This window comes from Falco cherrug, chromosome 3 (genome assembly GCF_023634085.1).
Source record: "Falco cherrug isolate bFalChe1 chromosome 3, bFalChe1.pri, whole genome shotgun sequence".
Taxonomy (NCBI): Eukaryota; Metazoa; Chordata; class Aves; order Falconiformes; family Falconidae; genus Falco; species Falco cherrug.
Genome location: NC_073699.1, coordinates 75660969 through 75686783, shown reverse-complemented (window position 1 = coordinate 75686783; position 25815 = coordinate 75660969). Strand labels below are relative to the sequence as shown.

General features: G+C 39.6%; 2 protein-coding genes and 1 long non-coding RNA gene across 14 annotated transcripts in view; 1 reads left to right on the top strand and 2 right to left on the bottom strand.

The window, feature by feature from the left end:
• The window catches only part of LOC102060095 (sodium-dependent neutral amino acid transporter B(0)AT3), a 28234-nt gene extending 14907 nt beyond the window's left edge, over positions 1-13327 (top strand). The window contains exons 6-12 of the mRNA XM_055705511.1: positions 4937-5049; positions 5327-5455; positions 6043-6199; positions 7737-7941; positions 9572-9731; positions 11252-11414; positions 12506-13327. Coding sequence (XP_055561486.1) covers positions 4937-5049; positions 5327-5455; positions 6043-6199; positions 7737-7941; positions 9572-9731; positions 11252-11414; positions 12506-12718 — 1140 coding nt within the window. The 3' untranslated portion in view covers positions 12719-13327. The remainder of the gene's footprint in view (positions 1-4936; positions 5050-5326; positions 5456-6042; positions 6200-7736; positions 7942-9571; positions 9732-11251; positions 11415-12505) is intronic.
• Positions 273-15039, bottom strand: LOC114017139 (uncharacterized). 11 transcript variants are annotated; one of them, XR_003562018.2, is made up of 7 exons: positions 14858-15039; positions 13375-13659; positions 12470-12616; positions 9525-9716; positions 3681-3836; positions 1857-1999; positions 273-621 (listed from the first exon to the last, which is right to left on the bottom strand). It is a non-coding gene; the product is annotated as an uncharacterized LOC114017139 (long non-coding RNA). The 11 variants fall into 11 exon arrangements; XR_008731459.1 differs by having other exon boundaries at positions 13584-13659; positions 14858-15038; XR_008731460.1 differs by having other exon boundaries at positions 13375-13523; positions 14858-15038.
• Positions 15040-18755: 3716 nt separating this feature from the next.
• Positions 18756-25815, bottom strand: part of TERT (telomerase reverse transcriptase) — a 34212-nt gene continuing 27152 nt past the window's right edge. For both annotated transcript variants that reach the window (XM_055705502.1, XM_055705504.1), the window contains exons 14-16: positions 24157-24281; positions 23686-23823; positions 18756-19253 (exon numbers count right to left, since the gene is read on the bottom strand). In XM_055705502.1, the coding sequence (XP_055561477.1) occupies positions 19150-19253; positions 23686-23823; positions 24157-24281 (367 nt within the window). In that variant the 3' untranslated portion in view covers positions 18756-19149. The remainder of the gene's footprint in view (positions 19254-23685; positions 23824-24156; positions 24282-25815) is intronic.

Below are 25815 nucleotides of genomic sequence, written 5' to 3'. Positions count from 1 at the left end.
GTATGTTATGGGTGCCTCAGACTTGAACGTCTAAGTGAAACTGATATGCTTCATGAACAGAATCATCTCTTTTACACACAATAAAGATGGGACTTTCCTGTCAATACTACCGAATTTACATGACTTTAGTATTTTAAGACTTCATAAGAAAAACAGCTGAGGAATTATACTGCAAAGTGTTTGGTTTTTTTAAGGTTGAAAGTAATTTTATCCTACCCTTTTTTCTCTGTAGCGCAAGTTTCCCCCCCCTCCCCGCCGCCCCCACCCCCGTATGTCCCTAAAAGACAGAGCTGCTGGAGTGCACCCCTCTCCCATTTTTTTCTCATCTTCTCAAAGGGACAGGAGTCCCAGATCCCTCCATATGCTGGCCATTTCAGAAGGACCTCTTTATGCTGTCCTTAGCAGCCTTCCCAAATGCAGAGCAAATTTGTTCCACCAAGTGGCTGCTATCAACCACAGGCTCCTCACAGCTCTGCCTTCATGCTAAAAACCTCCATAAAGCCGTAAGTGTAGAAGAGGAAAAGCAGCACCCACTGACAGATGGTCTTGGAGCGTCCTCTGCCTCTGCAGCCACAGCAGTGCTTCCCACCACAGGAGCACTGGGTATTGCCCTTTCTCTTCCTACAACCGAAACGCAGGCATTAAGGAAAACATAAGCCAAGAAGCCCAGAGATACATTACGTGTCAGCCTGGAAAGGGACAACAGCAAGGGACAGCTCAGATGAGACACCTGTTTTATCCCTCCCCCTGCAAAACCAGTCTTGGTTGTCTTTCTTGTCAAAAGACAATCTTGGTCTTTACAGGAGGTCAGGACATGCACCCTTATTTTTGTAGGGCTCAGACAGGACAATAAACGCTTGCTTCAATGTCTTAATGAAGAAAGCAGACTAGACAGCACAACCAGAACAGTGCTTGGCCTGTTGTCACTTTGTCTCAGCTCAGCTGATTGGGTTTCTCTGAAAGAGCTCAGGCATCTTTGGGACTTCACATTCCACAGTCATTACACAGTGAATTTAATGCAAAAACTAGATTTATGTGTATTCACAAAGCCTGGAGGTATTGCAGTGCTGAGGGGGATCATCATACAAGAAGAGCCGGATGGTTTTGCAGACTGGCACCAGAAGTCAGAATGAAAATCTGGCTGCAATCAACCTGTAATTAAGGATTAGTTCGTTTGAGGAAGCAGATCCTGGAGACGTCCTTTAAGAGTCATATGAAGATGGTTTTGGTGCTGAAACTATATTCTTACCTACAAACATGGAAAAGCTGATGCAACAGCCTGGTAAGTGATCATCTACTCTGGGTGTTGCTATGCATAGAAAGTTATAGTGTAAGACAGAGATGGCTTTGTTAAACTAACACACCAACTGCTATGGAGGATTCTGGCACTTCAGGGTCTTCAAAAAGACAGCAAGCACACAACTGCAACATTTCCTTTCTTTCTTCTTCCCCTTAGCCCACAGTGGCAGTACCAGTATTGCCTTTTCTGTTAGTCTGTTTAATGAGAAACAACTCCCACCACTGCCATCAGTAAATACATGCATTTTTCTTGTTACAGTTCTCCACAGTGGATGTCCTAAAGTGAGTTTTATAGGGGGGTTGTTGGTTTGGGGGTTTTGTGGGGTTTTTTGTCAAAGATTTACCTGGCCCACCCAGACCACATCAGGTTACAAAACTGTAAAGCGTATTTCTTAAGTGCATGCTGTTTTCTTCTTTTCTTTTTGCAGGAAGCTTGTAAAGCTTTAGTAAAATAAAGTTAGCTCACCTACTGCCATTTTCAGCTTGCTTTACAAAAAAGACCCTAAACAAACCAACACCCACCCATCCCAAAAAAACCCCAACAAACCAAAACCAACCTTCTTGACATTCTCCACTCACTGGGGCAATCTCTTCCAACTTTTTTCCAACTTTGCAGTGTGGCAGAAATTGTAGGTTTTTTGTAATAGCTGACACATCCATTCTCTGGTAACTGTTACACCTCCCTCTTGTTTTTGCAAATCTGTGAAAATAACACCTAGTGCTGAAAGTCACATCTTACCAGTTTCAACATCACAATCACCCAACTGAATTTATTTATTTTTCCCCAAACCACCACTGCTTAAATTCACTCACCTTCCAAGTTTGTATTTTACTTCTCATTAATAAATATCACAAATAATAACTGCATGCATATGGATTTTAAACATGACAGGCTGTGGTTTTCTTTTCATGCAGAAATGCCTAGTCCGCTTTTTGCTACCTGACATACTTTCACACCTTAAATTCTAGAACAAATAACAAATACTTCTTTTCATTGACTTTCAGACATGGAAAAGTCTGATTATTTACTCATCCCCTCTAACTCCTTGGCTACCTGGAAAGTGAAGCTGCCAAGAAAAAAGAAGAGATACTGAAGTTATGCTCACAGGCACTTGAGGGGAAAGCAGAAGCTGTCGCACAAAGATGAAGCAACAGAGGAGCTGGAACAGAGCTTTTGGAAAGGTTCTTGGGAAAAAAAATTAAAAATCAGAGGCGGCAGAGAAGGGATCCCATCAAGCATCAGCAATGGTGCCTATGCAGTTCAGCTTCTGTGGACACCTGTGTCAGCTCAGGAGCACAAATGCCTCCTTCTCCAGGCTCTTTCACATCTGAAAGGGCTTCAGAGACTGTAAATATTTGGGGGTTCTCTGGCAACGAACAATTTCAGAAGCTTGGTTGGGCAACGTGCCTGACCCCAGTGCTCTGCAGCTATTTAAAGAGCAGTAAGAACAGCCAAGAAAAAGGCAGCACAGGCACCAGACCCTCTATCCCAGAAGGCAATTTGTAGTTTTTTCATCTATTTTGCAGTTTAGTTTTACACCTAATATATTACTGTGAATGAACGCTTAAAACTCCTTTTGAGGTACCCAGTCTGTCCGTAATCACTTCTGGTATTAAGGAGAACGAAAGCATTACCTTAATGAACTGCTGTCTTTAAGTGCAGTATTACTTGTTGGCCACTTGCTTATGAGAAAAGCAATAGCTGTTTTGACACCAAAATTACACATCACAGGGATCTGTGAAGAAAGTTTCTGTCCATGTTTCATGTGTTCAAGTATCCAAACATCTCACTGCCAAGGGGGCAGCAATTACGCTTCCTTTCCTCATTACCCCTGTGTTCATTAACATTCTGCTTGTTCATCTTCATTCGCACAGTTCTAGTTTCAGCACATTTTTTTCTTCTGAAGATGTGCTTATGATATCTGTATGCCAGATTACCAAAAATATAAAAAAGCATTTAGATTCATAATTTGTTTAAGACCAGAAAATGACATTGCCATGGCATGTTTGCCTGTCCACTACTTCTTCAAGTTTGGGCATGGATTAGTGTCTTAGAGGCAAAAAATGCATTACGTCTAGCACCAAACTAAACTATCACCGGATTCATTTGCCAAAGTCCCCAATCAGAAAGTCAAACTTTTAACAACCTCCTCTATCAGCACTGACAATTGACTTGGCAGCACTTCATCAGGCTGTGAGGGCCATGTAGCAGTGTGAATGCTGAGTTTCTGCACTGCAGTAGCAATCTAGTTCTGTACCTGCACGTGGTCTTACCAGCAAGTGCTCTGGCATTAGAAGGTTTGGTTATGATCCTTCAAAATGAACCTCTAAGAAAGGTTTGCCTAAGTTGAAGCATTTCAGTCAGCAATGGTTACACTTACCTGCTTGCTATGCTATGTTGTACAAAATGTTACACCAGTTCTGCTGTGGTGAAAGCACTGACATACTTGTGGAGAAAGCATCTGCAGTAATGGCATTCACCGCATCCGTCCACACTGAGATGAATCCATTATTCTTGCTCTTCAAGCTCAGGCCAGCTTCAGAAAAACCCAAAATGCTATTAAGGGGCTTCTGGCATACTTACTCCTCATTCCTACAGATGTTCCTAATCATGTACTAGGATCAATAGCACAGGCATATAGACATGACAGGAAACACAATTTGCCCTACATTACTAGGATGCAGGTTTGATTCAGATTGATGTAAACCAAAGTGAAATACTCTACGGCCCCAGTATTACTTCTGGGCCAGCTGCTTTTGAAAACACTCATTCTTAACTAGTACTGGTTTCTAGTCACTCTACTTGATAACAGATTGGAAAATAATTCACCTTGGTAGGGTATAAATATAACACACCACTTCTTAGTTTCTGCAAGAAACTAATATTTATTAAGTATATTTACATTTTGCTCATTACTTATGCTTTATCTTTTTCTTTCAGCCTGCTTTTAATGATAGAATCCCTTCTTAGCACAGCTATTTAGGACCGTATATTATTCTCTGTAATACAACAATCATTGACTTTTTAATTTACCTTCATCTATCATGTCGCCCTTACATCTAAATTAAAATTTTGCTGTCGTTTTCTCCTTTTCCCCTTGTTTTGCCTATGTTGCCCTTTTATCTTTTATTGCTGTTTTCACAGTACTTTGAATCTAAGATGTTCTTTTTAATGAATATACTCTTCTTGACTGCCTGGACTTTTAGTCTGGGGTTTTTTTATATCCTTTTAAAGTGAATTTGGAAAGCTATGGAATCACTTTCTGTCTTAAAACAATGTAACTTTAGTGGTTTTTTATACAGTTTTAGGAAGATAATATTCTTAAACTGTAAGTTACCCAGTATGTGGATTTATTGTATGCCTAATGCCTATCATTTAGAAACACTTTTTTTTTCATTGGAAGAAGAAGCATACAATGAAACAGATTCTGCAATAACTACGTACACTAAATAGACCAAATCATGTCCTAAGAAACACCTGCTTTACTGACATGTTTTGTGCTAATTCCCATTTCCAGTGTCTTTAGATGGCAACACAACACTCAGTTTCAAAAGTAAAGTATGAGATGAGCTATGAGAACTGGGAGAGAAAAAGAAAATTTAAGTGTAATACATGCATTTATTCCCATTATTTCAGCTGAACATTTTGAAAAATCCCCGTGTATGGCTTGATGCAGCTACCCAGATTTTCTTCTCTCTCTCTTTGGCTTTTGGAGGACTTATTGCATTCTCAAGCTACAACCCACCAAAGTAAGTAGAACTACAATCTTTATAAATTGGCTAATTCTTGCTGCATTTAGTGGAATTTTCTGAAATTTTCAAAACACTTTCTTTCAGATATTTATTAAGAATCTTAGATTTTTAAAGGCTCTTAACAGCTGCTGTCTTTCTAAAAGGCCAAATAGATTTTCTAACAGGAAAGGGAAAAAATCTAAAAAAATAAAATGTTTCCAGAAATACCTGAAATAATCACAGATAAAATACTGCCTTTTTTTAGTTACTTCACTTGTTTGAATGCTGTTTCTAGAAATGACTGTGAAAAGGATGCTGTGACAGTAGCAATTGTGAACAGCGTGACATCCCTCTACGCTTCCATCCCAGTTTTTTCTGTTTTGGGGTTTAAAGCAACCACAGGCTACTGGGATTGCTTGGACAGGTGAGAAACTTGCAGTTCCAGTGTTATAGCATGGTTTCAATGCCTAAACAGATAATGTGTTACTTGAACATGCATTTATAGAATTTATTTTCACTAAAAAGGAAAGGCACCTGTACGGAGAAGTCTAATATAAAAACAGAAGGTATTACGGCACTGAGGCAAGAATGATCAGGGTTAGCATTTGTAAGAAGCAAGACAGATTATAAAACAACCCATTAATCTCAATCTCAGAGTAGCATCAGTAGTAGTTAAAAACACAACACCTTTTCCTGTTCCACCAGATTCACTGGTACATTAAACACAAGTGGTGGAAATGGTCTTGAAGGCTGAACCCCGCCCCCACCAAACCAACAAACATTTTAGAGACTGTACCTGCATGAAGCACTCAGTTTGTATCTGAAAGACAGGACATTAAATAGCTTGAATATTTTCTCCTATTTTATACATAAGTTCCCATTTAATATTTTCCTTTATACTGTACAGAAAGTAAACATCACTTTCTACTAACATCTGAATACATGGCACAGCATTTCCAGCCACATCACCTGGAAACATTTAAACTAACGGTATGTCGGCTTCTCTGGCAGGAACATTATCAGTATCATCAATGAATTTGATCTTCCAGAAGAAAGCATCATGCGACAGAACTATACAGCCTGGATTAGTTTCCTAAATTCATCATATCCAGAAAAAATTGCTGGACTCAAACTGAAAAGCTGTGACCTCCAAGAATTTCTTGATCAGGTACCATAACTGCTGTCAACAAAGCAATCCTTTATGTAGAAGGACTGCTATCTTCCTTTTCCTTGTAAGTGCTTATACTTTACTTGTAATGAATATATCATACATAACCATGAAACAAAACAGTTTTTCAAAATTTGAAATAATAACACTGCTGTAGGACAGTCTGAAATCAAAGCTGTCTGGTACAGCATGTAAAATTACACATTATTATCACAAAACTAATCTTCAAATATCCTCTTACCTGGAGCCTACCACGGACACTAGATGCAGCCCTACTTTAGTTTACAGGAATAAGCACAACAGAGGAAACACATCTAATTAAAAGATTATAGGAAAAGGATGCTGAATGAGAGTTTTCTAAATCCATATTTAAGAAAGTATCAAAAAAATCCACAAAAATGTTCACTGTTTGCCTTCAATCACAGGAAGGTATTCCTTTCCTCATCTTTCTATTCCCTCTTGTCCTCTCCCTTTTATTTTTCCTTTTCTTTGCACAAGATCTTAGCAATATTTTAATTTTTTTCTCCCAACTCTCTTCCCCCCTGCCAAAATACATCATGATCGTCTCCCTCTCCTTCTTTTCCCACCCTCCCAAAACATTTCCCCTATCGCTAAATACACATGTTCTCTGTTTACTTCTCCAGCCTCATTCCACTTGCTCCAGTGAAACCACCCAGTCCTCAAACTCTTATTTACTACTCACTTATTCGTACTACCTTATTACAAGTCCCTGCCACCTAATGAGAAGAGAATAGGGCCATTGTTGGGAGAAAGAATAGGAAAGAAAGGAGCTTGAGAAAAAAAGAAAATAAAATCGAAGGACAGAAGGGTGGACACATTTGCTAGGGACAGAGTGTGCTGATGCACAACAGCCATAACACACAACAGCGAAACAGGCCATTTTGCTCACATGACAGAGAAGTCCAAGGACAACATTCCAGCCCTGACATGAGTCAGTTTCTGTTTTGTCTGGCTTCCTCTGATGGCACCCATTTCTGATTCACAGAAATAGATTAAAATTTAGATTTAGATTAAAAAATCAGATTTAAATATCCTTGTCCTTGGGAGACTGAATTCAAAGAATTCTGGCTTAAATTGTCTTTTTTCCTATTAGCCTTTTCTGCCCTGGTAATTATGGGTTTTTTTGCAACCAACAGTTCACCAACTCCCTTGCTGCTAGGGTGGCCATCATATCCTTCCTTACATATTTTTCTTTCCAGCATCTCTTACATTATACATTTTTAAAAAAACGTATTTAAGAGTATTAGCAAAACAATTGTTCTTTCAATTACAACTCTTGACACAGCTCTCTGTGCAAGCTAGAATTCTGTTCTATGATTGTCTACACACCTCTGATAGACCATTTAAAATTAAACCCCCCACACTCTCCACTACCTGTTTTCACAACTGCTGGCTGCCAGAGCCCCACAGGCTGACCAGCACCCTTGACTCCAGGGAAGAACAGCAGCATATACGCACGAGAAACTACATTTACACCATTATAATGCATATTTTTATCTGCTTCTGAATTCTGCAGAGCGTATCAGGAACTGGCTTGGCTTTCATCATTTTCACTCAAGCCATCATTCTCATGCCAGGCTCCCAGGCCTGGGCCATCCTGTTTTTCATAATGTTGTTCTGCTTGGGCCTTTCTTCCATGTTTGGGAACATCGAGGGAGTCTTCACTCCTCTTCTAGAGCTTCGAGTTGTATCTAAATCAATACCCAAAGAGCTATTATCTGGTAAGGTATTTGCTTTGGTTTGTTCAAAGAAGGTGGCTTCTTTATAGATGCGCAAACTACCAACGGCTTCATAAATATCACAGAGCGATTAAGAATTTTAATATTAACTTAGCTATCTCATAGTGTTGGTAAGGGCCGTGGATTGTGTTTGCAGAAGATAAGGACATAGATGAGGTAGCAGTTACGGCAGAAGCTGTCAGATGACAGTATTATATTGCCCTTGCCAGTTTTTTTTCTTAGCTTGCAAGAGCTGTTTCAGTCTGAGAAAGCTTGTTAAATCGCTGTGCCTGGCGTCTGAGTCGTTGTTGACATCAGGAAGAGCCTTGTCTTTACATAAGCCTTTGGCACCTAAACAAGCCACTATAAGGCAACCACTGACATCAGCTGGTCTGCCATAACCACCTCCGCACAAGCTTACCACACTGTCACAGCTGTAAGAGAGGTCATTCACCCTTATTTCATTCAGGTTTATGCTGCTACAGATTCTTTCATATTTACTGTGAACAGGCCGAAGTTGAAAATTACTACTTGGAAACTGAGGAATGAGTGTGTGCGATCCTGTTCTTGCACCAAAACCAGCATCTTTTCAACCAGAGACAGTTACTGAACCCAACCTGCTCCTCAAGAACCAGACTCAGTGAGAGTCTAACAGATCCTGCTGTGAAATTGGTCTAGAAAAATGTGTCTAGAAACATTTCTGGTGCTTTGAAGTAATGGATTAACACATCAGCAGCGTGTCCTTTTAAATTCTTATGGGGACTATTGCTGGCATGCCTTTTTTAGAGTGTTCTTGTGGCAACTAAATTAAATCCTTCCCATTTCACAACTTTCTGTGTAGAAACAAATTTATTTAAAACTTGATGAGATAACCCTATTATTTTGAAATTGATTTTCCAATTGTGAGCTTTAGAAAAAAAAAAAAAAAGAGAGAGAGTCTGGAGCCAATTGTAGACAGCAACGAACCAAAGGCCATTTTAGAGTCAGAAGCAATTAGCAGCACAACGCAAGGATGTACAAATTTATTTGCAGCCCTTGTCTGCACCCAGCAACACTATCCCTCCTTCCAACTTTTTCTCTCAATTAACCCAAATCTGTACCTTGGCTAAAAGGGAACTGACCGTAGAGAAGTATGGTGAAACCTAAACCAGACACGCTGAAACTTAAGGGATATACACATTTGTAGCTCTGGGCCCTTTGAGGAAATGGGGGGCAGAGATCCAGGGAGCCCTTACACTTCTCAGGTGCCAGCTGCCTGTGCTTTGAGCCCATGCCAGGGAGATGAGATAAGGGCACTTGAAACTCAGTACACATCAGTGAAAAATTAACACAAGGCAACAGCATAGCACAGCCCAAGCTGTCTGCTGGAAGTACTAACAACTGAAGGATGCTCCAAGTCACAGGAGTGCACTCCTCCTGCAACAGTGGTGTCTCTTGGCCAACACACAGAGGAAAACTGAGTTTGGGAAGCGAAATTAGCTCCCCTAAGGAAAAAACAGCTTGTTTTAGCTCTGTAGAGGGAGAGAGCACAAAAATCACTAGAGAAAAACTAGAGCAAAAATAATTTAGAACAATGATATACTTACCAAGTTCAGTTCAACACTCCAGTAACAAAGATACCTTTTTTCTTTAGGTATAATATGTTTCATTTGCTTCCTCATTGCTCTGTGTTTTACACTGGGTTCGGGGAGTTACTGGATTGACATTTTTGACAGCTATGCAGGATCATTGCCTCTTCTAGTCCTCGCTTTCTTTGAAGTGATTGGGGTTGCGTATATCTATAAAATTAAAAGGTACGTTGGAAAAATTTTTTTTCTCTCGTAAGAGACAAATGCATTTTCCTCTCAATCCACGTCTGTTACATACCAGTACACAATATTAACTTACTTCTGTAGCACTTACCAGTTCTGTGAATGTAGTTATTATACTTTGCTTCAAGTGTCCTGTATTTGTAAAACCGGAAGGACAATCTCTGCATAGCACTTATGGAAGGGAGGAACCCAAGTTTAAAGCTAGAAAGTCAACAACCATTGTAGTTCTTTGGCCAGGAGGAGTTACACTGCCTTTCTAATATCCTCCTGTTAATGCCCTTTTGTTTTGTATACTCTTGTATTTTTTGTTTCTTATTATTTTTCCCCCTCAAACTTCATAGTAGGCAACATGCAGTAACTCCCCCGTGTTAAGAGGCTCAACCTGCACGCTGAGAATCTTCGCAGTCACAGACACTAATTAAATTCACTTTTTAGTTTAAAAGCTTTCCTACATCCTCTGTAATTGTAAATGCCAGAAACCTTATCTCATTTTGCATTTAGAATAAACCTGCCTTCTCTACTCAGGGCCCTTGCAGTTCAGAAATTTCCCCAATTCTCAGTAAAGATTCATCTTTTCCCCTCTATATTCTACTCGGTTATATGTTGGGACTTCACCTTTCCACACATCCCTCTTGTTGCCCATACAGCTAGCCTCAATTTTCCACGATGCAGAAGTAGCAATAGTAGGTTTCACACGCTACCATAGATTCTGGATTCCATAGCACCTGTATTTTCCCTGTTGTGCTACTATACATACACTTTTTCCTCTTGTTACTATGGGATATGAGCATAGTCAAATCACTTTTTCCTAGTTCTCAAGAGATTACTTAATATCTTCACTTAGGTTAACAATATTGAAGACAAAGCTGGTGTTTGAACACACCCACAAATTACAATTCCTATTCCAGATTGCAAAACTCTTTCAACTTGATAGATCCACGTTATCATGTAACTACCAAACTCAGAACCATACATCTACTGTGCATTCAACGTACAAAACTCTAAGAGGTGTATGCAAAAGATCACTTCCATGTCCAAACAACTGCCACTACTGACTGCGGAGGAAGATGGCTCAGGTGCAATAATCTTGTCCCTGACCCGATTTGATTCATTTGGTGCTGGTTGATTCATATTTCTTCCTAACAAGCTATGTTTGTTCCCTTGGCAATTCTGTCTTTTTTTAAAAGGTTTGACTAGTTCTACAGAACTGCTGTAATATTTTCATCATTTATTTGTGCTTAGAAACTTTAGACTAGGTGCTCGCATAACGTAAACTGACAATGTAAACTGATCATTGATCCTTGGTAGTGATCAATAAAGACCTACTTTATTGATATTATTATTATTTACTTAAGTCTATAGGAAGTTATTAAAGAAGGGTATGCAATAGAAAAGATTTAGGGAGCTGTAGCATGTGTTTAAAACTTATGGTAAAAATATGAAAAAATGAAACTGTTACCACTCAGATCTGACATCATCATAAACTTGTCTCCTCTTAAAAGGTTCAGTAAAGATGTGAAATGGATGACTGGACGAAAACCCAATCTCTACTGGCAGATCACATGGAGGTTTATTAGCCCTCTGCTCCTGCTCGCTGTCTTCATAGCCTTTGTTACTCTTCAGATACAGAAGCCACCAAGCTATGCAGCCTGGAACCCTAAATATGTATGTTCTTGAGTATTTCCAAAACTTCTAATAAAAGCAAGAGATGCTTTCTCCCTTACCCGATCCTTTATAATCATTGCCATCTACAGCTTATCTACGTAATGCAGCCTGAAGTGATGCAATGCTTAGAATGAGAAGGCTCCAGTGTGCATAGAGGTTACACATACTAAAATGTGTTTCTGCTAACAGAGCCTCTTCTTGAGGCGTCCTGCACACTCCATGCTCCGTATTTCTTAGGGATGCGCACAGAGAACTGTTGAAGTGTAATGTGTCTGTGAGGCACTCCATATCTGCAGGGGTTCAGAGGTGGAACAAATGCATGAGCAGAGCTTTAGAGCTGCATAACAGATACCAGAGATCAAACATTTCTCGGTGAGAACCACCAGTACCACTGGGGTCCTGATGAATATATGAACGTGTACTTCTGACAGGCAGACAGGGAGGGAGGCAGTGCTCTGAGGACAGTGTTGGCTAATTCAGTACCAAAGACACGTCAATGCTGAGAACATTTGTTCTGGATGTCACTGTCTCATGCCAGTTGCAGTTCCCCCACCCTGCATAGTTTTGAAGATCTATTCTGGTCTTAAACTGCACAAGGATTACACAGCAGCAGTGTCTTCTCTAAAATCCATTAAGTATCTACCATCCCAAAATAAAACTCACAGCCACAGAGTTGCAGAAATTGTATTCTCATCATTCTCCCAAAATATCTCTCATATAAATCTTCCCTATTTGGCAAAGAGCATGCTCAGTAATTGCTGAAACCAGGTAAGCTCTGACTACTAACAAAAACAATCAGAGCACAACTAAAAGAGGGTGAAGGTTTGATAATTCTTTGGGCAACCTCTGCATCCCTAGGAATATGTCACACTCCCAGCTATAAATCTTTGAAGCTGTAAAACATTTACAGCTATCTTTAGTCCCAACAAGAAGGGCATACAGAGGACACGGACACTGAATGCTATTGTAGAGCAAGAGTAAAACTTTTGCTTTCCTTACTATAACAGCATAAGAAAATGCAAATGGAAATTACAGTAAAATGGCAGTGCACCTACCAATTATCTCTTTTGCTTGCTTTTTTGTCTTCACAGGAAGGCTTCCCTATGAAAGAGGAAAAAGTTTATCCACCCTGGGTACTGGCCATCTGTGTGCTGCTAGCTGTCCTTCCTTGTGTGTTTGTACCTCTGGTAGCACTCTTCCATCTGATCAAAAAAATGCACAGAAGCAAGGACTCAAGCTTTGTACCACCAGAAGTGTTTTCATGTCAGGGGTCTAATAACAACTTCTCTTATCAAAAAGAATAAATACCCATTGTATCTAGCTGTAAGTAAAATTAAGACAGCCTTTGTTAGACGTGATTAGTTGTAGTATGGTATCATCCAGCCAACCTGGTTTATGCAGTTCATATGCCTACAGGCAATCACTAGCACTCTATAAGCAGTGCTGCTATGTTTCCTTTATTTTCAACCAATTCCACAACAGTTATTTTAATCTTGTCTGTCCCACATCCTGTCCTGAATCCTACATACTGACCAAGTACCAGACCCACTGCTTTAACCCTTTTCACGCATTACTAACTACATGTCTCTCTCCAGTCAGTCTTTAAACTTGGAAAGCCTGCTAGTTATTGCAAATGCCCTCTGTCTTCCTCCGCTTCTAAGAAAACCAGTCTGTTCCTAAGAATCAGCAACATAAAAATTGGAACACAAGCACCTGCAGTTTCATTCACTGACTCCCCTTCTGAGAGGTGTAGAATGGAAGCTCTTGTGTAGTGACTCTTCTTTGTCCACTACACTCTACTTTTTGTAAATCACACTTAAATAGCAGTTATTTTGTGATTATTTCATATTCTCAAGCATTGCAAAGAGCAGAAATAAAGCACCGGAAGTTAAAAGAATGTAAATCTTTAAGTAAATCTGTAAAGTAAATCTGAGTAATTAATTTTGCACAAATCTCTTACCTTAGCAGATTCCAGAATTTATTGTAGGGGAAAACAGTGTGAAAACAAAAGTCCCCATTTTTTTCCCCTTATTTTTCTCAGGCTGAATACAGTAACTGAATACTGTAATAAAAGCGCAGATGTATGGAAGCCTCTTTGTGAGCTGCAACCTTATATGACATGACAATGAAGTTAAACTTTACTCAAAACCAGGTTTTCCTGTACTTTACTGCAGATCCTGGCCACTCTCTGCAGTGACAGGAGATGAGGATTTCTTTTTCAAGCAACTTGAACAACCTGCAGCTTCTGAAAAAATACAAGGGAAAGTACATAGGGTGAGTAATTAAGAGTCAAGGAAAGGACAGGAAGGTTAAGGAAAATGGAGCCTTGGGATAGGCTACACACTAGCAGGGCTTCACAATGGGCAACAGGGATTTTGCCACACAGTGAAGATGAATGAGACCGACTCGAACTCTGAAGAGCAGAGGCAGTTACCTGACTCCTTGAAAAGGGCACAAGGGGAACTGCAATCACGGGAGAGAGGAGGGGATAATTTTTACCTTGCTGCTTAAGGAAAGAGCAGCATAAAGAGAAAGAGATTTAAAGAAAAAGAGATTTATTTCTTTTTTAGATTTTTCCTTTTAGATTTAGTATCCTCTTCACAGAGCTGCTGCAACCTCCTGTCCTGCAACTAGCTTGAACAATAAGACTCTTCTGGAGCAGTGATGGTACTAGAAACAGTGTCATCCAGTCTGTCACACCAGATCCACCACAGGATCAAAAGAACACTGTGCCTCTGCCTGCTGGAAGGAAATGCACTGGGTAAACTGTGTGCACAGCAGTTGCCAGGCCACAGCCTCCAGGCCCTTCCACTATGTGGTATGAGTAGTATCACCTGCAAAACAATTAAGTGCCTGGGCTCTGCATGCTTTTATTTCTGAGAGCCATGGACTTGGCTAATGGTCTGTGTGATGACGTCCATCAATTCCCCATGGTTGCCTGCCAACAGCCCCAGCCCTTCAAGCCAATAGAGGGGCAGGTAATAGAAACACAGCTTCTGTTAGCAGAAACCTCACAAAGTTCCAAGTAAACTTCTTGATGTTCTGCAGCTATGCACTGTAAAGGCTCTAGACAATGACATGGAAGATTTAAATTGCCACGCTGCCTGTTGCAAATTAAATTTAAGAGGTTATGAGTACAAAAGGCTTCCACAAAGAATGAATAATAAGAAAACCCCAATATAATTGTGATTTTATATATTCATATAAAAGCTGTAAATACATAAATAAGAATTTTTTATTAACTCAAGCGTACACTACATATTCATGTCTTTGATTACTGATAGCTACATGCTCATTACAATCAGATATGTAGAGTATAGGCAGCACGTTTATGTATTTGGTCAGAGATCTATTCTTAAAGAAAAACACAGCCAAGCAATACAGACACAAGCTGAGAAAAAAAATAAACTACATATACAAGACTTTCAAGCCTATAAACCCACCTCAAGTCACTGTCATAGCACCCTCAGACTTCTTGACTTTTGAGCTGCCCCTTCCCATTCACCAGAAAGGAAACTTCATGGGTCATCAGACATGCAGTTCAGCCTGGGACAAGACTCAGGAAGAAGACAATTTTCAGTTCCAGTAACTACAACTCATGGCAGGGAAATGCACCAGCTGAAGTTACTGTTTAGCCAAGGTAGGCATGTAGAAAATGTGTTGAGCAACTCTTGCAGGAACATTGTCTTTTCTGTTCTCAGTGCACTTCTGATGTGACCTCTACTGAGGTCACCTGTAGCCTCTTTCAGTAAAATTAGTGCTACAGTCTTCCCCTTCCTGTTCACATGAAGCACAGCCTCTTACAGGTATTTTTTTCTCTTGAATAGCATGACTGACTTTGAGTAAGCATATGCATGGAAACACAAAACTGAATCTGTGCTGAAGTCTTATATACTAAGTGCTGTCTACTTCTGCTCACTCTCCCATCAATCTTTTATCTGCATATCCCATCAGACCTTCTTTGCTATAATACTCTGCTGTGAACTCATACTGTTCTGACAGACTTTTCTGGAATTGCTTAGGCTGTAAGGACAGCCTGGATTCTTTGGGGGTATATCTGTAAAGGACACATACATGAGTATAGAGATTTCAGCCTTAAGCAGAATCCATACCCCTAAGACAAAGAGCTCAAGTACCTATTAAAGGAAAAAGCCTTAGAAGGAGCATTACAACAGCACTATAAATAAGGAAGCACCCAAATTATAATAAAATAATAAACAGAAAAAAGCTGAAGAGAGAAAAGCATATTCCTCCTGGAACACAGGCAGTTCCCTATATTGCAAAATTTGATACCTACCTCAAATTGAGATTCACAGTCCCTAATCTCCTCCCAAAATGAAGAAGTGGGAGAAGGATGTGTTTGATGGACGCATCCACACGCTACAATTTTCTCTAGAGGGGCTTCTGTCAAATTCCTCCCTCTCAGCCCTGAAGAGATAGAGACTAAAGATAAATTTTCAGCACTGTCATCCTTCCTCCTCATATAAAGCCTCCAGCAAGCAGACTTGCACAGTGGTTTGCAGCGTTTGCAATATAGGTTGCATAGTGCAGTCACACTGAATGGCTTAGCACTCAAATCTCTCTACTTACCTCCTCCTAAATACTGTGACAATCTTAACCTTCCCCCCAACCTTCAAATCTTTCGCAGTTTTCCCAACTTTCCAATGATTGTTGAAAATCCACGTTACAGGTTCAGAATGCTCCTAAGCCAATTCTTTTAATATTTCCAGATTCAAGTTATTCAATCCCAAAGTTTCCTATCAGCAGTTGCTGTTTAACATACTACCTTGCTGCCAATTATGTAGAAAATATTTTACCACCACCATGTATCGCACTATTTAATCTAGAACAGCTTCATACAGAAATAGCTTTATGGAGTATTTCTACCTTCACAACAGTATAAACATCTCATTTTAGAGCATTAAGTCTATGCCACTGCTACGTTTAATCTATTCCTTACACATAGACTCACAGCATTTTTTTTTCCAATTGTCATAAGCCACAGAAAGAATTAAGTAAAAGTTTCTTCTTTAAATTACCAAATTCTCCATTTGCTAAAACACATACTAGTTTCAGCTTTATTTTCACTTGCCTTCTTGAATGGAAGGTATTTTAAAATTAAGTCTTCTCCTGCAATTTCTGCATTGTATTTGCACCTGTTTATAAAGAGCCTTCAGAAACAGCAGCTACTCTTTAAAACTGATGACTCAGCAAGTAGTTATGGGGAAAGGCAATCATCAGCTCAGAAAACTGCAAGCATTAAGCTTTATGCATATTTATAAAATCATATCTTCAACCAAGACCACATCAGCAGTTTATATTATCACAGTATCCATTGTGATACCGAGCAAAAATGGGCTAATTAAGCCACTGGTGAAGTTTACATTTCTTTCATTCTCCATGTTGCAGCATCCTGTGGAATCCACATAAAGAAGCAACTGATGCTGGAAACAGGACCTTAACTGAGCCTTAAAGTGGAAAAAGCCACATCCTTCTCTAGAAGGGAGCACACTGAATGACATTAAAAACTTCCGTCTTTAACATTAAAACTTATGAAATAAAGCATGTTTTGGCTTACATGGGAAAAATCAAAGTTCAAGGGCTCAGAAGCAAATCTACCTGTAACTACCTTGCTCTTGGATGGTAGCAGAGAGGTTTTCTTCTAGTCCTCCCAAGCCCACCTATCTGCGATGCTTTCTGAAACACCGACCAGTTCAGCACTGCTCTTGCTCCAGTTACCTACCTCATTTATCCAGGACACTCTCTGAACACCCTGCAAGCTTGCCTTGGGACATCTGTTCACTGCAGAAAGGCTCTCTGCTCTTCCCAGGGGGCCATCCTCACTGTATGGATTTGTGTTGTAGGATCCTGGCTCATGATGTACCCTTTCAGGCTGCCCAACCCCTATTCCAGACCATTTTTTCAAAATAGGCATGCTCGTTGGCTTCCAGGAAATAAGCGGGCTCCTTTGCCTCAACCTTCTCTGAAGGTTCATGCAGAACACAACGACCAGGACAAATTAAGCAGGCTTTCATCCCTACTGCTACGCACCAGCACAGCCTTCTTCAGCATGACACGCAAAATGCACAAGGCCCACACAGTAAGCGGTAAAGAGTCAAAATGTGTATCACCCACAACTTCTACAACAGGGAGGGGAAGTGAAGCAGGAAGCAAGGAATGCACAGCTGAAGGAAGTCCAGGTGAAGGATGAATGGCCACAGGTAGGAGGAACAGCTTCGGCCAAAGTGCAAGAAGTTCTCCAAGTGCGCGTCTCATCCCTGCCAAGGGATGCTCGTTGGAGCACCTTGCTGGCTCTTCCTGCCACATGATCCAACAAAATAAAGCTTCCTGAACCACCAGGCCTCTCTTACGCAACACTGCCCATGATAGTGTTCCCTCACACCAGTACCACTGCAGAACATTGTGGGGACGGAGGGTTTTAAATGTTTGAGCGGCTGGCTGGGGAGCAACTGGGCTGTTTTTCACCTGCTCTCTAATCTAGTAGGAGCCATTGTTCTATGGCACTGTTTATCTTATTTTTATCTAACGGTGCCACTTCACAGAAAGAAAAAACCCCAACTTGTATGACTGACTGACTATGTTTTGACAGTTTGAACTGAGTTATGATGTTAAGGGACAGACTGCAATACTGCAAATCAGCTTCTAGGAGCTGTGTTATCAACCCCCGTGTGGTGGTTGTCTGTCAATCCTTTGAAAACACCTACTGAGTAACACTGCCTACACTGTGTTTCACTCCAGCAAGATATCCTCCATCTGCTTTGATAAGACCTCCCAGTAGCTGCTATTCAGCCTATAACAGAGATAGAAAAATATCTCTACCTTAAAGCAATGCAAATTAAACACACAAGCTTGGAAGAGGGAAAAAAACACATATGGGCAGGTTTATCAAAGCAGCCACAGGGCAAAATTCAGCTGTGCACAATGCATCAACACCAGGGCTAGACACTACTTCAGTAACATTAGAGCCAAAGATAAAACCTAAATAAAGAACAAGAAATGCTAACAGAAAAGGCATCCACTTGGTGTATTATCTAATCAAGAACTTTTGTTGTGTAGGCACCACCATCTTTCTGTACATCACTGTATTAAAAATATCACCAAGTACTCAAAATACATAAACCATACATTAAATACAACCAGCTCTGACACTGAAATTTTGGCATATTTGTTGTATTTGTTGCATAAAATTTCTAACCTGTACATCTTGCTAGGTAGTGCCATGAAATGCACTTGCCTTGTGCAAACTGTCTTTCAGGACATAACACAGCTGGGGAGGATGTTAAAGATTACTATAAAATAAAGATACTGGAGACAAGGAAATGTTATTAAAATTAACCAGACAATTTATTATAGTCTGCAACACAGAGAAGCAAAGAACAGCTGTTCAGAAACACACTGAAACAAGAAAGTAGATCTGTTCGTACAGAACATAGTTTAATGACGCCTTCTTCAAGAAGATGGGAATTACTGAACAAAATCAAGTAAACTACTTTGAATAGCCTGTGAATTTAAAGATAAACACAAACAAGAAGGCATTAACAAAACTGTATGCTCTTCTTAAGTCCTTGTGTGGTACCTGAGAAACAAACATGAAAAACTTCTGAGTGAAGTTGCTTTTGGTCCACTTTACCAAAATAAACTACAGAGAAAAGTCATCTAAAAACATAGCATTTATTTTCAAACCTGGAAGAATTATGAAATAAACTTCAACCAGTTAATCCATGATAGTTTTGAAATCTTGAGTAACAGATGGTTCTGTTGCCGTCTTCAGTAGTGCCATAGTATCCTTTGGGATCTTCCTGCATAGCTGCATCTTACCTACCAAAATATCAGAAAAAAATCATTACTACTGCAAGTAACTAACAATTTTGTTTTAGGGAAAATGCTAATAAAGTAATGAAATCAATACTAGCTGAATCCAATTAAAAAGTTGGAACACCTGGAATGTGGGGATATAAAAAGCTATGATAAAATATACTACTATTCTTCTGCCCTTAAATCAGGCTAATAAAAAGGTTAAAAATCATACACGAAAACACTAACAAACTAAGAAAAACCAGAGCAAAGTCCTCCTACTATGTCCTTGTTACACTTCCTTTGTTTGAACTTAAGAATTTTGAAATTTTATTGAAAAGTGTTAAAGACCATTTATTGAATAACTGTATCCACCAAAAAAAAAAAAAAGGCCTTCTGTCAAACTACAGTTACTTTGAAAGACCCTATTTTGAGCAATGGACACAAGGGACAGGTCCTTATCTGGCTGCTGCTGTTTACCTACAGCAGGAAGGTATGCACAAACTGTTCCTTTGCCCCTCTGCTTTGAGATATGTCATCAAAGTAGCCTATACTTGGAACTGACATACACAAAAAAAGATTTAAACAAAATAATGTGGAAAATGCACCTTTTGCTGTAAGACTGGCAATAGCAATTCTCTCTGTTGTTTCCTTGTAAGAAAAGAGAGGCTAACTCGAAAGCCACCCTTATAGTGGAATATTTTGGAGACTAAACAAGGCTCTTAAGAATGCATTTTTTTATAAAAGGATATAAAATTTTTTAAAGACAGAAGATCACTGAGTCTATTCTCAACAGAATTCTAGACAATAAAAAGAACTTTTTCAAGACTAGGAAGAACATGTAAAATCCTAGCAACAGTTTGAGTCCATTACCTAAACAGAGTTGGCAAAATTGTGCATGGTGCAGAAAGGGCAGAAGTGCTCAATAAACATTTGTTCTGTATTTGGAAATAAGATAGATGATGTATTTATATCTTATCATGATAAGGAAAAACTCTTGCTCCTTTCCCCACTGGTCATAATAGGAAGGATGTTAAACAGTAACTATGTTTTAAATACTTAACTGAAGAATGATGACTGCTCATACTGACAAGCCCCTGATGTTCATATTTAACAGGTTTTGGAATAGTGGGAAGAACTTCCTCCCCAAAACCTGTGAGCTTGGTATTGATTCCCACAGGGAGTAATGGAAGGGCACATGCAGGGACACAAGAAAAAGAATTAAGTTTATATTAATACCTGTCAACAACATGATCAACAGGGGTAATGGGTTTTATATAGCTGATACAAACTCTGAAATGACAACAAGAAGTATAGCTGTTAAGTCAACACAGGCGCTATGACCAGCCTTGGTTATCTCTGTGCTACAGATTGCTGTGCCATATAGAGATCCTGAAGCAACTTTACAGGAACACACCCGAGAATCAGTGACTTCCCTCTCACAGCTATTCTGACATCCACACATGCTACCTGATTTCCAGAAGTAAGACAAAATTTAAAACAGTGTTTAAAATTAACTCCAGTATCTCTACATAATACTCAGCTCTGTACTAACCTTCTCTTACAGTGTGATGTTCTGATTACAACAACATTACCCAGGAATAAGTCTGATGCAGGCCAAACAAAACTAACTTGTAAGACTGAACAGAAAACTACCTATCGATGTCTCTTTACATGGATTGTGTTCCTGCAGGACTGGGAAACTTAGTATCTTATTAAATTTGGAAGAAAATACATATATAAACACCACATGCAGTCAGGTGACTGAAAAGTCTTTATCTATGATCAGAGATCTTGGAGACATGGAGATAATGATGCATGTCCACACCAATGGTGTGCACATGACTCATCACTACCGATCACAAGATGTCTTTGTACATCTTTACAGTACCAGTACACTGATGCCTCACCTTCCTTCTGCTCAGCCCCTAGGTGGAGCACCTAGTGCCTTCTCAGTTCCTTTTCAAAAACAGTTTGAAATGATTTTTAAAACCTCAACCAAATCTTCAAGGAAGGAGAAAGGCAGGTGTGAAAAAAATATACCTGCAGTCAAAGCAGCTCTCAAAATAACAGTCACTGGTAAGAAAGTTGCATGACAAGTTGATGCCAAACAGCTAGCTTCCTGCCAAACTACCTAGTAGATGTTTTGGGTGCTTTTTGTAAGAATAGCAACTACAGAAGTGCTTCACCAAGTATTGTATGAACCCTTGCAGCACCGACAGAACAGGGCTAGTGGAAGTACGGGTATGATTTCCAGGGGCTATAAGCAAATTGAGATCTCTCAGAGATTGGGCCATCACAGAAAAAGCTTCCATCTTAAAAGTTTTGCAATAAAAACAAGTCACAGCCTGCTAATTGTTTAAACAGCCATTAAACAAAGACCTCTGAACCCTTGATCTTTCAGCAGTGTACTTGATATCTCACGTATTTCCAAAAGAAACTGGGCCTTGTAGATAAAGAGAGTTGTCTTGGCTTTATGGATTCTGCCTCAGAGAAAGTAAGATTTATGAAAGAATAGCTGGAAATAACTCTTTTGAAGAGCATGTTGCTACTAATTTTCTACTTGCTTTTGGCCTTTTCCTGCTCCACCCCCACAATACTTAGCAAGTACAACATCAATAGTTCTCCCCAGAAATTTAGAAAGCAAGGTTATTCCATTTCTGCAAGGGCAATTCTCACTGCCAGAGAAGCCAACTAATAAGATGGTCAGCTTTTCCTTCTGGGTTAGAAACTCTGCGTACAGAGTTAGGCCTGGACACGTGTAAGTTTCGAGTCAGTATTGTGGTGAGGCAAGGTGCTGTACAGGTACAGCAGAAGGAACCTAACAACAACCATTACTCAAACAAGGAAAATTCTGCTTCTGCTTCCCAGCCCATTCTCCCTGGTACCTGTGGTGGCATGATTTTCTGGACAACAGAGACTACTTCTACAGCAGATGCACACACCCATGGAAGACGAGGTACTGGTTAACGATAAAGCTGCCCAGGGCTGCACCTCTACCCTGAACAGATTCAACAGCAAAGCATGCACAGAGAAAGATGGGTGGCCTTTGGCTTGGATTATGGTCCGCCAGTCAAAGATCCCAAGAGCAAAACCTTCAGCATTAGAGATGAAAACTCAGATGTGCTCTATAGGGATCTTAGAGAAGTGACACAGCTCCCAGAGAAGCTGCTGTTCTGCTGGGTGTGACTGCTGCATTCTCTGCTCAGTTCCTCAGTTTTTGTCCTCTCCAAGTGAAGCAAGCAGTCACCTCTTCCTTTCCTGGAGGCAGGTCTGCTTCCCCTGGTACTTCTAGAAGGGCTGAACAGAACTGGCTTCTCAGCAGCAGTGATCAAGCATGGTGCCTCTGGTTTTGGTGTCAATGAGTAACTCAGAGAAGGAGCTTCTCTGGGAGAGGCTGCTGGAGTTCTGCTCCATACAGAAAGTCCATAGCTGTCAGGAACATGCCTGGTGCAATCCCAGTCATCAGTCTGTTTGTTGTAAGTGTCTGTGTCATCTTTGATACATCCACACTGTACCACCAAAAACCAGACTTGTTTGCACTCGGTGCTGCTGCAAGCCTTTGACACATGAAAGAAATGCTTACTTCCAAAAGCAGAACTGCTCTCCTTATGGGACAGTGGGCTTCAGCAGTGTCGAGGGAAGCTTGGGATGCATTTCAAATCAAATAGGGATCATTCTGGAACCAGACCAAAGAATTTCTCTGTACCATATAATAAAACTGCCCAAGTGATGACTCACTTGGAGTGCAAATTACAGTCACTGTTGTGAGTCTGCCCTGGACTGCAGTTGAATTCAACAGGATTGATTGTTTCAGAAAAACCTACTGCTGCTCACTTTTAATAACTCAGAACTGAAACTTCTATTATTTCTGTGGCTGGCCTGGGGACAGACCGCACAACTGATCAAAGAGAGAGCTCCCCAGAGGCCAGGTACACAGACAGCTTCTTCCACCGAGTAGGAGAGTCAGAGATTTGTTGACACCACTCAACTCTACTCCAATACAGCACACTCAGCGCAGCAAGTGCTTCTGTTTCAAAGCAATCCCAGTGACACTTTTTTGGTAAGAGTTCTTATTGTGGGATGCACTTACTTAGTTGCCAGTTAAGTACATTTTTAAAAATAGAAATCTAAGCATTCATATTTCATTCAGTTAAACCTGCTGAGAATGCTTATATGATTGACCCAATCTTAATTAAGCTGAACTGCACAAACTTACTGAGTGCCAAGTATCAACAACTGTCCCATAAGAACAAGGCTCTAGAACCTGCAGTGCTGAAAAATGTACCATTTCAATTTGCCTATTATACTTAGCAAATTTGATTAAAATCAGAAAGTTCATTAATGTACATTTTAGAACAACATTTTACGATAAGAAAACCTTAAAAAGCCATTAGATTCCAAATTTTATTACCATTAGCCATATTTCAAACTGTAAAAATAACAGTATACTTACAGGTTTGTAGGGGCTTAAGCAGGCATTTGTAGATAACTTTGTGGTTTCCCAGTTTGACAGTGAAGGCATGGTAGCAGAGCCATTCTGCTGCCTCAGAAGGGAACGCACCAGATGCACGTTTGTTACCTAAAGTAACACCTAGAGACAGAACAGGAAAATAATGTCACTGAAAATGATGAGCATTAAGAAGTGTCTGACCTATCCTATCTTTCTATAAAATTACTCCAACAGCTTTTATTAAAAACTCGTGTAGTCAATGAAGTCTTCTATATCAGCAGAGAACAAAACTCAAACATTTTAGTATCTTCAGAAAACTGAGTTTAAGAACAAAAAAAAGCAGTGATTCCCATCATGCATTCCATATTTTTTATTCTTTATCTCAAAGTTACCTGATCTGACTGCACATTCAGTCTTTGTTTGTCTAGAAAAAAGAAACCAAAACCCAAACAGGCTACTTCATTGCCATTATACCTCGGTTTTTTGCTTGCAGGATAGCATAGCAGCATGATGCAGTCTCAGAGATAATCCTTAGGAAGAAATGAGGATTATTTTTAACTTGCTGGTTGAATGGAAGCTGGAGAACACAGGCGTGGAACCTGATCAAAAAAACAGCCTATTGAATCACAAGTGATTTGCAATTTCAAGTGAAACTATGATTACATACCTTAGGCATTATACAACATTTAAAAGCACCCAGCAGTCTTTAACTATAACAACACTGTTAGCATATGACACCTCTCCTGTGAACACATATGATTTGTTTCTAAATTTTGTGCTTAAAGAAGATCATGAAGCCATCTGCCTTCATAACAGAATTCTCTTCTGAGGACAATGACCGTCTTATGTGTAGGGAAAGTTAACACGTTCTCACCTATTCCATATCACAGCCATGCAACCAGGGAACACCCACATTGAGTGTGAAAGGAAGAAAAAACAAAACAAAACTCCACAACAAATTCTGTTCAGGACTTCAGGAAAACAGACCTCCAAATGACATAGTGTTCTACAGATCAGGATGCCCACTCTTTTGTCTATTTGGAAGCAATTCTATGGAAATCGCTTGTATTGTATGTATACTGCCTTACACCTTTGTTTGGACATATTTTAAAACTGATGGCTTTTTTTTTCTCCTTAGACTCTGGCATTATAATCCTGCTTACGTTGAATACAGTCAACAATTACAGTGCTCGTTTTCCATTACCCAACATTGTATATACTTGCTTATTAAATTAACTCAGCATAAATTTAATCATATAAAGAAATTCTAAAATTTTAAAATATTTAAAGGATAAACATAATTACCATATTGCATCACACAGCTCTGGCTGAATCAATCTCACATGCTGTTAGCATGGTGGTCAGTTTTTAAAAGGTACTCTAACATAAAGGCCTTTGTTAGAGTGCTACCATAAAAGCAATCAAAAGTAACTATGTAATCATGTCCAACAGAGAAAAACCATAAGTAATTCACAACACAAAGTTTAAGAGTTTGATACATCAGTGCTTTACCACTTCTTTGACAAAAGAACGATACAGGGTGAATGTGGACCAAGCTGAATTTAAGAACAAAACTAAAATATCACTTCCTAGCAAGTATGAGCTAAACAAGAGAGCAACATCTGATTCTGTAAAGAGGGAAGCACCTCTTACACCTTTTTGCGTTAAAACAGTAAACAGTTACTTGGTGCTGCAAATCATTCAGTCTTCAATGCACAGAGATTAGTATTTTCTCCCAAATTGTTTATCAGTCTTGATTCCTTTCCCTTATCCTTGTTAAAACATTCACTTCCTCTGCTAGTCAAAAACAGCTCACAAACCCCAAGATAAAACTAAGGAGCAATTAAGACAGCAGCAGCAGCTAAGAAACTGCAATTAACTTAGTAGAATGAAACCTCACTTTACGTGAAGTTATACCAGTCAAAGTTCTATATGATTTTAAATAGATACAAAGTTCTAAATATAAACTGGTTAATGAGTGATCGGGCTTCTCATCATCCTCCTGAAGTAAAACAGACTGCTTTTCTTGAGGTCAGCTGTCAATATCAAGAGACACTGAAAATCCATTTAGTGAAATGTCACTTAAACACACACAATATAATCCTGTATCCTGAATCTAATATTATGTAAGAA